The 13,386-nt window shown below is 37.2% G+C and overlaps 1 protein-coding gene across 4 annotated transcripts in view; it reads left to right on the top strand.

Moving 5' to 3' along the window:
* The window catches only part of LOC587138 (protein FAM13A), a 75,337-nt gene that overhangs the window by 25,825 nt on the left and 36,126 nt on the right, over nucleotides 1-13,386 (top strand). For all 4 annotated transcript variants that reach the window (XM_030979909.1, XM_030979910.1, XM_030979911.1 and 1 more), the window contains 4 exons: nucleotides 554-752; nucleotides 8,336-8,545; nucleotides 9,368-9,551; nucleotides 13,013-13,271. In XM_030979909.1, coding sequence (XP_030835769.1) covers nucleotides 554-752; nucleotides 8,336-8,545; nucleotides 9,368-9,551; nucleotides 13,013-13,271 — 852 coding nt within the window. The remainder of the gene's footprint in view (nucleotides 1-553; nucleotides 753-8,335; nucleotides 8,546-9,367; nucleotides 9,552-13,012; nucleotides 13,272-13,386) is intronic.

Below are 13,386 nucleotides of genomic sequence, written 5' to 3'. Positions count from 1 at the left end.
ATCTAAAATAGACTGCATTTCTAATTTTGCCTTGAGACTTGAGAGATTCTTATTCTTTTCTACGGAAGACTGGCATGTATTGACATTTTCCAGAAATCCAGAAATAGCTACAGTGTGCCTTTTTATATACCTACATGTAATGTAACGCTCTTTTCAGATCGCATCATCAGAGCTTTGGAATAAGTTGCCAGAATATAATAATAAGTGATACTGTTGACAAGGTTAAAAAATGTCTTAACATATTTATTTTTTTGAAACAAGTTCCATTTTTAACTAGTAATAACTTGAGGAAGTACAGGTACATACTGTACATGTATATGCTGAGAGTATCTTATTCTTTATTCATTTTTTTCATTCCTTCTCTCCATCACAGTGCATACTAGGGGCATATTTGTGATATCGCTATATAAGTACCTGGTATAGTGCATTATCATTAAGGTTCATTCTAAAGTCAACTTCAAGTGGACATACAAGTACATGTTGCACAGCACTTGCTATTTCCTTACTTTAGCGACATCTGACCTTTTTCATTTTATTTCTTTTTCTACCATAGGTTGTGCCAGCAGGCACTGACCGTAGGGTCCCAGCGGTTACCGCCATGCAGAAGATACTGCGCTCTCCGGCCAGCATACGTCGTAAGGTCGTTAATAAGATGTTTGGTGTCCCGTTGAAAGAACTCTGCCGCTATGGACCTAATGGAATTCGAATACCAGAACTCTTGCAGAAAATCATTGAATTTATTAAGATGCATGGTGAGTAGATGAACTTTAATTCTGTGGTCATTTCTTAGTTTAAGGCTGCTTTCTTTTTATTTTCAATTCAGTTTATTAATTTTATAAAATACGAAGATGTAATATATAATAAAATTGTGCCTGGGAAATCGCATTGAAAAGCTTAATGGCATGCCAAAAAACACAGCGATTCCCCTTACAATCATTATAATGAAACGGCGCATACTGAATATAAACAAAGTCCCTTAAATTGTCAGTGAACAGAGCAGCTGGAGGGCACCGGGCCCCATCGGGCAGAGCTGAGGATGGAAATGGGTTATAAAAATATTGCAAAATTATTTACTTTACTTGTATCAAAGAGAACTGTTGCTGAGCTAGCGCCATGAGCGTCCCTGGACGGTGTGTGCGCTCTATAAGTTTACACTATTATTATTATTAAAGCACAAAACTGTTGAGCTTTGTTTTTAATCTTGAATCTTGAATCTTCCCATGTTTCGTCGTTGGATAGTATCCCTTTAAATTCCTTGAGTACATGCCTGTTGTATTAGTTTGCATATCATGTCCTAGCTAGCTAGCTTCCAGGGAAGGCTTGAGCGTGGTGCCTAGGGTTAGTTAGAGAATGTGCCTTGTAATATTGATCATGCCAATCTCAGTGGGTATAAATTCAGCAAACAGAGCGCACTCTTAATACTGAGAACACAGTCACCGCTACCCCCCCCCCCCCAACTCTCCTAATTCAGACTAGTCTACATGTACATTGCACAGACTCTAATTTGACACTTTACCACGATACCTAGAGCCTTGAGCAGAGCCTAGATCTCTCAGTTTCTGGCTTTTCGGAGCACAGTATTAGTACATAGAGTACCGAAGCTGTGACATCATGAAAATCTATTTTTAGAATTCCTCAATTTTTTCTTCATTTTCCGAAAGAGCATCAAAAATAATGTCCAAATGTCAAGTATTGGCTGAGATATGACCATCTGAATAAATAGGTTTCCTATGGGAACTCATTTTATTTTGCTCTGGCTTGTAATGTTATGGACCAGAGCAAAATAACACTCCATGTACCACTCTATGTACATGTAGCCTATTGTAGTCTCATGTTGCAGACACTGTTACACACGGTGACGACAAGGGTTTGTACCTACAAACTACATTCAGACACTGGAAGGCTGTATGACAATTCAGTTTAATGTGTCTTCAAAATGCATATGGTAACCTTTCTTAAATCCTTACTTGAAAGAGGCTGGCTTGAAATTGCCCCATGCCTATTGAATTAAAACTCTTTGCATTTCTAAGAAATAGCATTTCAATTGACTCCTTAAAAACATGTGAAACCTCTATAATTCTTAATTTGTTCATAGACTCAGGGATAGCACCTTGTATCCTCTGGAAAAGGTGCTAAATCAAATTATTACTATTTTTTTTTTTACTTGCATCCTTGCAGTTCTGTATTGCATCATGAATTGTGAATATACCAGTACATTTCAAGTCCTCATTATGTCATCTCCTTGGAGATTCAACTTATTTCAAAGTTCTGAGTTCAAAATTATATCATTTTGATTTTCTATTTAAATTTGGACACCAACAAATTTTGCGCTTCCCTCTAATAAGATCACACACGAAAACACTCTTCAGATTTTCATTTCGTACTGAGCACACTACGGATCTAAAACTTGAATAGTGTCTGTATATCATTAAGTAGGCCAGCAAGTATTGCTTTAAATGTGTTGCCTACAATTACGTCAGAATACATCAATAAAAATCATGGAATAATATTTATCAGACTCTTGAAAGGCTTGAATAGCAGGGAATAATATTTGTTCTGAAGAGTGGCAATCTATTTTATTTCTTCTCTATGTTTCATAAAAACCCTGGCATTGATCTCTTTCAGTGCTTTACATGTTTTCTTTTAAAGAATAGCGGAAGACAAACAAAAATATATATTTTACAATTTGATGTTCTTGACCTTGCTTGTTGTTGTACTCAATTTAGAATCATACATGTACTGTACATCTACCTTTCATCAATATTAGTCTCGTTAGTGCACTGTAGCTGGATACCTTTTTGATTGGTCTGTTAAGGGGACAAAATTTAAGTTTGCCTTTCGCTGAGTTAAAATTACAGTTCCATCTCTGGTAGAAGGCCAGTCTTCAGATACCAAACTAGATAAAGGATGAAAAATAGAAAGAAAATCTGTATGAAGAATATTCCTTTATAGGAACCAGATCTTTGTTCTGATTATGGATGCATGCCATACTCTTGGGAGTGAATTTGAGAATAAGATGATATTTTCATTGGGTTCAGTTTCATAGTCATGTTTATCTTGGTGAGAGTGATATTGTTTTGTGCTTGGTGCAAGCAATGATTTTGGTTGAATGCCAGTTACACTCACGTCTTTGTTTCTTCACTTTCTCTTCTTTGTTCAATCTAGTTGAGATTTTTGACAATGAATTTAGTGACACACTTTGTAGAGATTCAGATTTTCAATGAAAAAATAAGTTGAGTCAAGCAAATTAGCTTCAGATGTGCAAGTAAGCAGTAGGGCCATGATGTGTATACAATGAACCCTAGCCCCCCAAAAAAGGAAAGAAAAGAAGAAGAATGAAAAGTTATTATGCTTAACAGCTCGACTTGGACAGTGTACATGTACAGTATGTTTGAGAGCTGTGTAGCAGACTTAAGATGGATAATGTTGAACCAGGAAACTGAGTCTTGTAAACAAAATTGACCTATGATCTGACCAACTTGGCTTTGACCCACATCTCAAAAATTGACAAATTTATAGCTTAGAATTGTTGTTTTTTTTTTTTTTTTAACTCCAGTTCTTTCTAATAATTGAACAGGGTGGTGATTTTTTTTTTGTACAAGTCAATTTCTTCAGCTCATCAGGATGATTTATTTGTTAATATCAAGTATCAAGACAAGGTCTTGATAAATATATGTCATCATTAAAGAGGATTTAAATTTGTTTATACATTCATAGAAGTAAGCTTGCATATATTACATGTATGTACCTATTATGGTAGCTTTTGCTAGTTAATGAGCTCATTAATGAGTAATAATAGATGCTTTCTCATTAAAATTTAAAGTTCCAATTTAGAATGAGATTCAGTAGATTAGGCATTAATTGCAAAGAGTGGATGTTTTTATGTGAATATCATTAACCCTGCTTGGCCCACTTGCCTTAATTTCTATTAATTTAGGACCCCTATGTGTGTTCGGAGGTAGTATAAGGGTTAAAGCAAGGAGTAAATCTGTGTTAGTTTTGGTGGGCGAACGAGGAAAGCGAAGGTGATTAATTTTCTTTGTCCTGGCATGAGATTGATTAGCCAGTCAGCATGGGACAATCTGTCGCACAATTCTGCTCCCTAACCCGGTTTTATGAGGTTTCATGTACCTCGTTACCCTCATATATTTCATGGAATTCTGATTAGTCACAAGGTAATAAAGCATGATTAATACTTACAGTAGGTATGGAGGGACCTCATCAAAGGCAAAAATCCCTCCTCATTGACTCTAAACAGATCTTTTAAATGACTTCAAGCTTAATGATGAAGCTCATATCTTGCGGTAAAGCTATGCAAAAAGTACTTGTGGTTTCAAGTTTCTTTTAATTTAAAGTACCAGTCAAAACATGTATTTTACGAAAATAAGAGACAAGAAATGAAATAGAGTCAGATTGTTGCTTATAGGTCTTCCAAATCGCTCTTGTCATTAGGCCTTATGGGCATTTAGATATATGTCTGAATAAATTATGAAACAGACTGTGTACATATTTCATTTGCACTTTCCTCTTTTGATAGTCAACATATATGTGAAGATTGTTTTGTACTGAAATGAAGATTTTTTATTAAAAAAAACAAAACATCAGCCAAGTTGCTACATGTAGGATGTTACACTTCATGTGTACGTTGAGGGTAGAATACAAAAGAACATCTCTATGATTTTTTTCAAGGGGGGGGGGGGGGGTGTTTTCTTTGTGTATGTGTACCAGTATGTGTGTGTTATAGTGACATGTTGTACAGTGTGGTTAAAATCAATGCAGTCCCAGGAAGTTTAAGATACAGAATAAGTGAATAGTTCTTGGTTTTGAAATGAGATTCACAACCATTTCTCATTCTATTTGTTGTTAATGGGGTGTCGTCATACACTATGAAAGGTAGGCCCCATGCTATGATGCAGTGATATGATGTAATACAATGCATTCTTTGTCATTCTCAATACAATAAATGATACTATCTGAGGTTTTATCTGAAACTCTGAATGGTTTTTTTCATCCTGAAAGTTTATATAGCAATGTACACTTCTTCTTTTTGTGTGAGTAGAAAAAAGATCTGAGTTGAGCATCAGCATATGTCATAATGTGTGGCCTAGATTGATGTTCTCAATATTCATAGATTGAACAGCAAGGGAGGAGGAAATGCCAGAGGTATCATGTATAGTATACAAAGACATAGTTATGAGTATGATTAGAAATTAAACTTAAAACTAGACTTTCAAACTTTTATTTTTGCAAACTTGTTCTGTAAGAAGTTTCATCTAAGTGAAGGGTCCCAAGTTCAAAGCTTAGTCGATGTGCTAGTGCCCTTTGCATTGGTATGAATCCTCTTTGCTAAGTCCCTTGGAGAGGACTTAAAGCCATCAGTCCCATACATGTATATACACTGAACATGTACAGGTACATACTACATGCATGTATGTTTGCTTTCTTAGCAGTCTGGCAAAACAAACCAACAAACCAAACAAATTTTAAGATTTACTCTTGCATATTTATTCTGCCCAAAGTGTTAGAAATACCCGATAAAACAATGAATTCATCAAGCTATCCTATATTCCTACATGTTGTGTGCCTACATATGCAGACATATGTTTAAGCAAACATTGTATATGTGGTTTTGAATAGGAGCTTACAAACTAAGCCAATATCAATCAAGTGTTTGTTATTTTGGTCACATATAGATGGGTGTGACTCAGTGTCACTGCCGGCCACCTCATGTTTTAATCCTACTTAATTCATCTACATTTATCAATCAGGAGTCTTCTATTTCTTTCTCTTGACTAAGTGTCTTCTAAACCTCTCCTCACATCCAAACACACCCACACCTAAGAGGTCATCATGATAGCATGCCAGTATACATTGAATTCAGAAGCCTTGCTGATCATGCCTACATCACATTCTAGGAAATTATCTATTTCCATTTTCTATTTTAAAGTTTATTGAGGAGGAGGTTCCTGTCCATGTACATGCTTCTGGACATCATGAAATTCAAATAAACCTTGCAAAAATCCTGACAAAGAACTCTGGATATTATGATAATATACATGAAAGCAAAGTCTGTTATACAGTGCATCCCAGAAACAACGAAACCGAGAAATATTGATGTTTTATCATAACTTTATCACAATTATAATTAAGAAATGACACATATTTGTAAAGCTTAGATCCTCCTCTTTCATTTGATCCTCCTCTTTCATTTGATCAGGCCTGATAAAAACCCGATTTAAATCGGTTTCCCGATTTGTTTTATTTTTCCCGATTTTTTCCCGATTTTTTTTTCTTCCTGATTTATAAAAAAAAAAAAAAGATCCAGATTTTTTTTTTACCATTTTTTTTTTTTTAACCATTTTTTTTTCTTCTTCCATATTCTATCCTGATTTTTCCGATTTCCCTCTTATTTTCTCTATCCTTCCCTATTTTGCCCTCTTTTTTTTCCTCAATTTTCCCAATTTTCCCAATTTTGTCCCAATTTTCTTACTCGAAAGGGGGGAACGTTGTTGGATGTCATTTTCCCCCACGAATCCTCTTCTTCTTTTTTTTCACTCAAGGGGGGCGTGGTTGAGGGGAAAACAAAAAACCTATTCTTTTTTTAGTGCTCACTATCACCCCTGTTTGATGCAGCTCATATGATGCATGAGTGATTAAAAAAAAATTGAAGAGAGGGTACCAAAAAGTCATTTGGCGGACTGTATCTGAATTTCAAAGGGAAAATCGCATTTCTAGAAAGTTCATTTTCTGCCCTTTCATATGACACTTCAATCAGGAATAACAAAGTTCTGTTTGTTTAAAGTGATGCTTGCATTTCCATAATTTGATTAAACAAATTCCTTTTCACTGGCTGCCTGCCGTAGCAACAAACAGGGTTGACAAAAGACTTAACTCTTTTCGTTGACGATCAGCCATGCACAAAGCAGACGAAAGACTTAAAAGAATAGAGAGATGAACGGTGCCTTATATAATTTGGTAAGGAGTTCCAAACATCTGGTCCATGATGTCTCACTGACTTTTGGGCTAAACTTATTTTAGGATTTTAAAAGTAATAATCTTGAGTTTCGTTTAAAAAAATACTTTGTCCCCAAAATTTTAATATTTTACTTTATTCGTCCGTAAAATCAAAAGTGTAAACAAATTCTGGTGATTTTTAGAATGGCAAATTATTATCATAAAGTGCTACTTTGACTGATCCATTTCATATGATTGAGGTGTGAATCCATGGCCCATGTTTACCTACCTTCATTCATAGGAGGGCTCTCTCCCGACTGACTTTGACCCGTTGGTTGCGCTTCACGGCGACCAACGTGCCACAATATTGATGACTTCCTGAGAAATAAGAGGGAAATTACCGTGAAGGAAATGAAACGCTTATATAAATTGGTTTTGACAAATGACGTTGGCGGATCGCTTGCATATTAATAGCTCTGCTCAGCCGGTTTGGGTCTGGGAGGAGATAAATCTATCTTCAACCCGTCGTTTCCTGATGGTGGTCCACTTCCTTAACCAAGTTTCTTCCTTCTGAGGAAGCTTAGGCAGAGGATTTCTTTAATGAGCTGCATGCGGTGTCTTTGCAATTAGCTTGTGCTATTATTGACCCTTTTTTCCTTCTGAGACATCCTTTATTGGATTCCTTGGATTCCTGTGTAATAAGCATACTCCTGGTTTGACACAAATGGAGTACATGTTGTATGTACAGAAGAAAATGATGTCAAATAAAAAAAATCTTTGAGATCCTACAAAAAACAACATGTTGATAAAAGGTGTTAAATTCTTTGAGCATCTAATTTTTACTGAACAATAATTTCTTTAGGGGGAAAAAATTCCATTGACTCAAAACTTATATTTGTTGGGGATATGAGGATCTCTAATACGATTTGAAGTGTGTAAAAGTTGTAAAATATGGCGGGTATTAATATCATGCACATTTTAAATATATTGCTTGATTCAGAATATTTACTAAATAAGTAGTAAATGATATCACATGGATTTTTTTTTTAAATGGAAAAGCACTTGCTATTATATGGAGAAAAGTACTTGCCATTATGTTATTTGGCAAACTCTGTTCTGATGAAGACAGGCCTATTGTTGACACAAGGTAAGCAGGAAAACTTACGACTGTTAACAATTGGTAATGAGGATAAATACCTTACCATAGACCACCAGGGTATCAACTAGGTTTTGAGCCCAGAGTCTTCCATTTATGAAGGAATCACTGCTCTACCACGGAGCAATCAACCCTCTCCTTCTGTTCTATTTTCTTAAAACAATGTTGACTGCAGTAATTGAAGCTACAAAGAATGTTCTCATCATATGTTCTCATATATTCCAGGTATCGGACACGAGGGAATCTTCCGCATCAACGGTAGCTCCAAAATAGTGGAAAAACTGAGGATGCAGTATGATCGCCATGGCAACGCCAATCTGGAGGAGGCTGGCGATGTGATGGCTGTAGCTAGTCTTCTCAAACTCTTTTTCAGAGAACTTCCAGATCCCGTCGTCATCGGCCAGCTTCATCCTCAGTTTCTTACAGTACAAGAAGGTACTATACATTGTTCAATATCATTTCATGCTATTGGTTCCTTATATGGAAACGAGTGTATTGGCGATGGTCAACCAAGCAAGCAGTTAGTTAGTGCCTTAAGCATTCATGTAGATATAAATATCTGGAGACTTTTTGCTGAGAAGGTTTCATCTATATCATGGCCCTGTTTCATAAAACTTGTTATCAAGAACAAATTACGATAACTGTTATAAGCTACTGAAATTGTAGCATTTGGCTGGCTGAGAGCAAATCTGTCATAGAAATTTAGCATTTGTTATTGTTAACAAGTTTTATGAAGCAGGGTCCAGGGTTACATGTACTAAAGTATTTTAGGTGACTGCTTACATTTAGGTGTTGTAGAAATGTATGTTTGTCCCTTCTGCAAGTATACACGACCTATGCTTAACTGTTAATGAATTGTTAAAGTAGTTATAGTTAAATTAGCACGAAAATCAACTACCTTGTAGTTCAAACCAAGAATTACAGGCGTTTTTCATATTTGTAACATTTCCAAAGGGAGAGTGTTCAAATCAAGACTGATGTACATTTATAATAGATTTAAAGCTCCACTCTAGTACTTGTACGTACTTTCTCCCTCTATATAGCAAACAATGCCTAATCGGTGACCATTGATCCCCAATGATCCTCTTTTTCTTATGTTAACTGATAGCAGATTAGATGAGATAACCACCTGTCCAGTGACCTTGCAGGGGGTCTAATCCCTTCTATAAACTAGTACAGATGAGCTTTAATTGAAAGTGTATCTTATTGAAGAAGAGTTGCGCCGATCTTAATATATCTTGTTTATTTGTACTTTAGAATTTCAGTACAACAAGGAGGAGAGTCTGAAACAGCTCAAGAACCTTCTACAGCAGTTACCAGAAGAGAACTTCCTCGTTCTGCGGTATCTCTGCAGCTTCCTGATCAAGGTCATTCACCATGAGGACACCAATAAGATGAACTCCATGGCTCTAGCCATCGTGTTTGGGCCAAACTTATTCAGGTATGTTCTGGCAGTTGTTATCGATATAACTTTGTATCATACAGGGCCCTTATTCATACGGATGGAAGTCAAATGCCTTTCATAACATTCATGTGAAGAAAATGCTACACGTTAATTCCGTTCGGCAGTCCTTCACCGCATGCAGGAAGTAGCAATGACATAGCGTGTGTGGTGTGCAGGTGTCTGGGGAAAGCTGAGCAGATGATGTTAAAGGCTTAGCCAGAAATAGTGTTACAACTATGAAAGAGAGATTCAGTTTATAAACCCTTTGTAAAGCACCATGCTTTTGTGACGTTTGTCTCTTTTAGTTTCATACCATTAACCATGCAAAAAAGTTTACATTCATGTAGCTCAAACACATCTTTATAAAAAAAGAGTTTCATATCATGATCTGCTCTTTTTAATTGATCACTTTCATGCAGAAGCATTGTTCCTTGATGTTAGACTTCACATTAAACTCATGTTGGATATCAAGAAGAAGACAATCTTTTCTTCAATCAAAATATTTAGTAAGAATGTGAAAATGGTAGCAATTCAAATTACTGGATTTAGGAATGTGAGCATTGATAGAGTAGCAAGATATAATCCAGTAATCTTGTGTATTGTTTTGTTTTATTATACACAATTTTTGTATATACCAGAAGAGTTATGATTATTTTCTTATCAATATAATACTTTCATACTAAATAGAATGTGGCATATTGATGGCTTTTGGCAGCCTCCCAGGTACCCAAATACTCTCCTATACACAGAGTTGCAAATTTAGTTCCACGTCTTGCCAAAGGGGTTTAAAGTGCTGTAGCCGGGATTTAAACATGGTTTAACTCGTTGATCCAGAGTTCAGAGAGACATCCACAAGATTAAAACTATATACAAAGACCTTTTTAGGCCGGACATTTAAAAGACACTTAGCTGAAATTTGGAAACGGTTCTTACCTACACACATGTACATTTCTCTTTCGCAAAGAAAATTGTAAAGGTTGAATAGGAGAAGGGCTCTTTAGATATGGATTTGCTTACCGCCAACCTGTTAGAAACCTTAATTTTCACTATGCTTGCTCAATCTTAGGCTTAGTATTGAACAGGTTGACTTGGTAATGTTTAAGAGGGATGGGAGTATTAAGACTTGTTGACATGTGGTATCGTGTCTGTGAGACATGAATGTGACTGAGATAGGCATTTAGAGGCTGGCTTCCTCTCCCAAGAAACATCAGGATTTCACCTGGTGACAGAATGAAGGGGAGGGGGCAGGGGAAGAATGAGTGGACTTAGGGGGTATAATGAGTGCAGTGAGTGGAGTAAGGGGGTAGGATGAGTGGAGTAAGGGGGTAGAATGAGTGGAGTAAGGGGGTAGAATGAGTGGGGTAAGGGGGTAGAATGAGTGGAGTAAGGGGGTAGGATGAGTGGAGTAAGGGGGTAGAATGAGTGGACTTAGGGGGTAGAATGAGTGGGGTAAGGGGGTAGGATGAGTGGAGTAAGGGGGTAGAATGAGTGGACTTAGGGGGTATAATGAGTGGAGTGAGTGGAGTAAGGGGGTAGGATGAGTGGACTTAGGGGGTAGAATGAGTGGGGTAAGGGGGTAGGATGAGTGGAGTAAGGGGGTAGAATGAGTGGAGTAAGGGGGTAGAATGAGTGGAGTAAGGGGGTAGAATGAGTGGGGTAAGGGGTAGGATGAGTGGAGTCCCTTGGGAGAAAGAGTAGAAATAATGAGTTCAATAGGGGTAGGGGGTGGGAATGAGTGGAGTAGGGGAGAGGGCGTGGGAAAGAATGAGAGTTGTAGGGCTCACATGGTAGAAATAATGAGTGCAATAGGGGTAGGGAGGGGGAAATGAGTACTGAAAGATTATGGAAGGGAAAGGGAAAGGGAAAGTATGAGTGGAGTAAGGGAGCAGAGGGTAAAGAATGAGAGGACTAGGAATTGGAAAGGGTGGAGTGAAGTACTGGAGGGGACGTGGGGGAAGAATGAATGAATGGAGTATGGGAGAGGAAGGGGTAGGTTTCTACATTAAGTGTCATGAGTACAATATCACTATCAGAGCATGAAGTAATGAAGATGAGTATTGGAAATTCAAATTGGATGTATTCTGTTGTCAACACGTACAGTTTACATGATAGAAAGTAGGCCTACTACACCCTACTACACCTTGTCTCAAGAACTGCTATAAATAACATGTATGTTGTAAACTTATCAAGTAAGCTCATCCTTTTCAATATGGCTTTCAATACTACTACCGGTATGTAGTATTTTGAAGGCTTTTTGGATAAACACTTGAGCAGGTGTATTTCATCTTGACACTCCTTTAAGAAACGGAGATACATATCAAGTGATAAACTAGGTTGAGTGGCCACGCTAGAGGTCGCGACAAGTTCAAGTTACAGATTAAGATATAAAGAAAGGAATCGGTAAGCAACCTCTTTTTTCATTAATAGAGTTTCTTGGGAATGGGATGTGGTTCAGGAAACAAAGACTTGTGACTAAATCCCCCTGAGACCCACACCTTTGCATCCAGTTTTCAGGAGTATGATATGCACTGTGAAAGAGAGTGGTTCTATGCAGAAGGGAAAACCCCTTTTCCACCTGTCTCTTGTGTACATTTGATAAAGTCTATGATGTACCTGTACAGACATTTCAAATACAGGAGCAAAGATGGTATTTTTGCATATACTTTCTATTAGTGAACTGGCATTGGTCTTTTCTTTGTCTTGAGAATGACACTGTGATTGACCGAAATATATTGCAACTCAGCTTGTTTTTCTATCAATATCATTATCAACTCTTACATAATATTGATGATATCAATATGTTCATTTATATAGCACAGGTACCACATGAATACACTCCACTGCGCTGAATACAAAGTATTACATTATTACCCTGGCTGTAGCTGAGCCTTCATAATAAGACGCTAAAGCAATCAAGGAATTTCTTCCTACCTTTACTTCACGTAGGTGGAAAGCGACAAATGTAGATTAATGTCTTGCCAAAGGACATTGGTGCTGCGGTGGGACTCAAACCACGAACCATGTGATTCACAGTCCAGTGACACATCCACTAGACTACGACACCTCTACATTATACATGTATATATATATGAGAACATCACTTTGTCTACGATTGATGGGTTTCACCATTTTGATCAACGACGACGGGGCTTTGTAGTAGCATTTATAGCTTTAATAGAGCTTGAACGCTCACTATCAGATGATTTGCCTCGTAACTGGGAGATCCCCTGTTCAAATCAATCAACAATTTTCCCTTGGTAAGGAATTCATCCCCTTTACCAAAGGACTAAAGTCATAGGTCCCCTTTTGTGCTTATCTCTGAGTATATAAAGCTTACTTTTATTCTTAGTATTTAACCAAGAAATGCCATTTGTACTATCAAAAGTTTCCTCCTAAATGGGCATTTATTTTTAAATGAAATTTGCAATTTGCAATTTTTTGTATTTGATATGATGTAGGTGTGCTGATGGCATACAGGGGCTCAGAGAACAAGGGCAAACCAATCATCTTGTCCGGCTCTTCATCGACAAGTTTGACTTTCTCTTCGGTCATGATGGAGGTAGCTATAGCCCGCCCTCGCCTGTCAACGCTATCAACGGGTCAGGTCGGGTCTGGAACTCAAAGCGTATTGAAGTGCAAGCAGCCAAGGAGAAGAAATCCCCACCCTTCACTCCACTACCACATGCCCAGTACATGAAACAGAGAAGAACAAAACTGGTATGTCAAATCACCCATTTCCTGGAATCTCTTTTAAATAATTATTTCATTTCATTTATTTTACTTAGATTTCATGGCGTGTATTGCTGGGAAAAACTTTGTAATATGTATTTGT

The sequence above is a fragment of the Strongylocentrotus purpuratus genome, unplaced genomic scaffold (assembly GCF_000002235.5).
Source record: "Strongylocentrotus purpuratus isolate Spur 01 unplaced genomic scaffold, Spur_5.0 spur5_scaffold_10, whole genome shotgun sequence".
Taxonomy (NCBI): Eukaryota; Metazoa; Echinodermata; class Echinoidea; order Camarodonta; family Strongylocentrotidae; genus Strongylocentrotus; species Strongylocentrotus purpuratus.
Note: the sequence above shows the minus strand (reverse complement) of the source record. Positions and strands in the feature narration are given on the sequence as shown.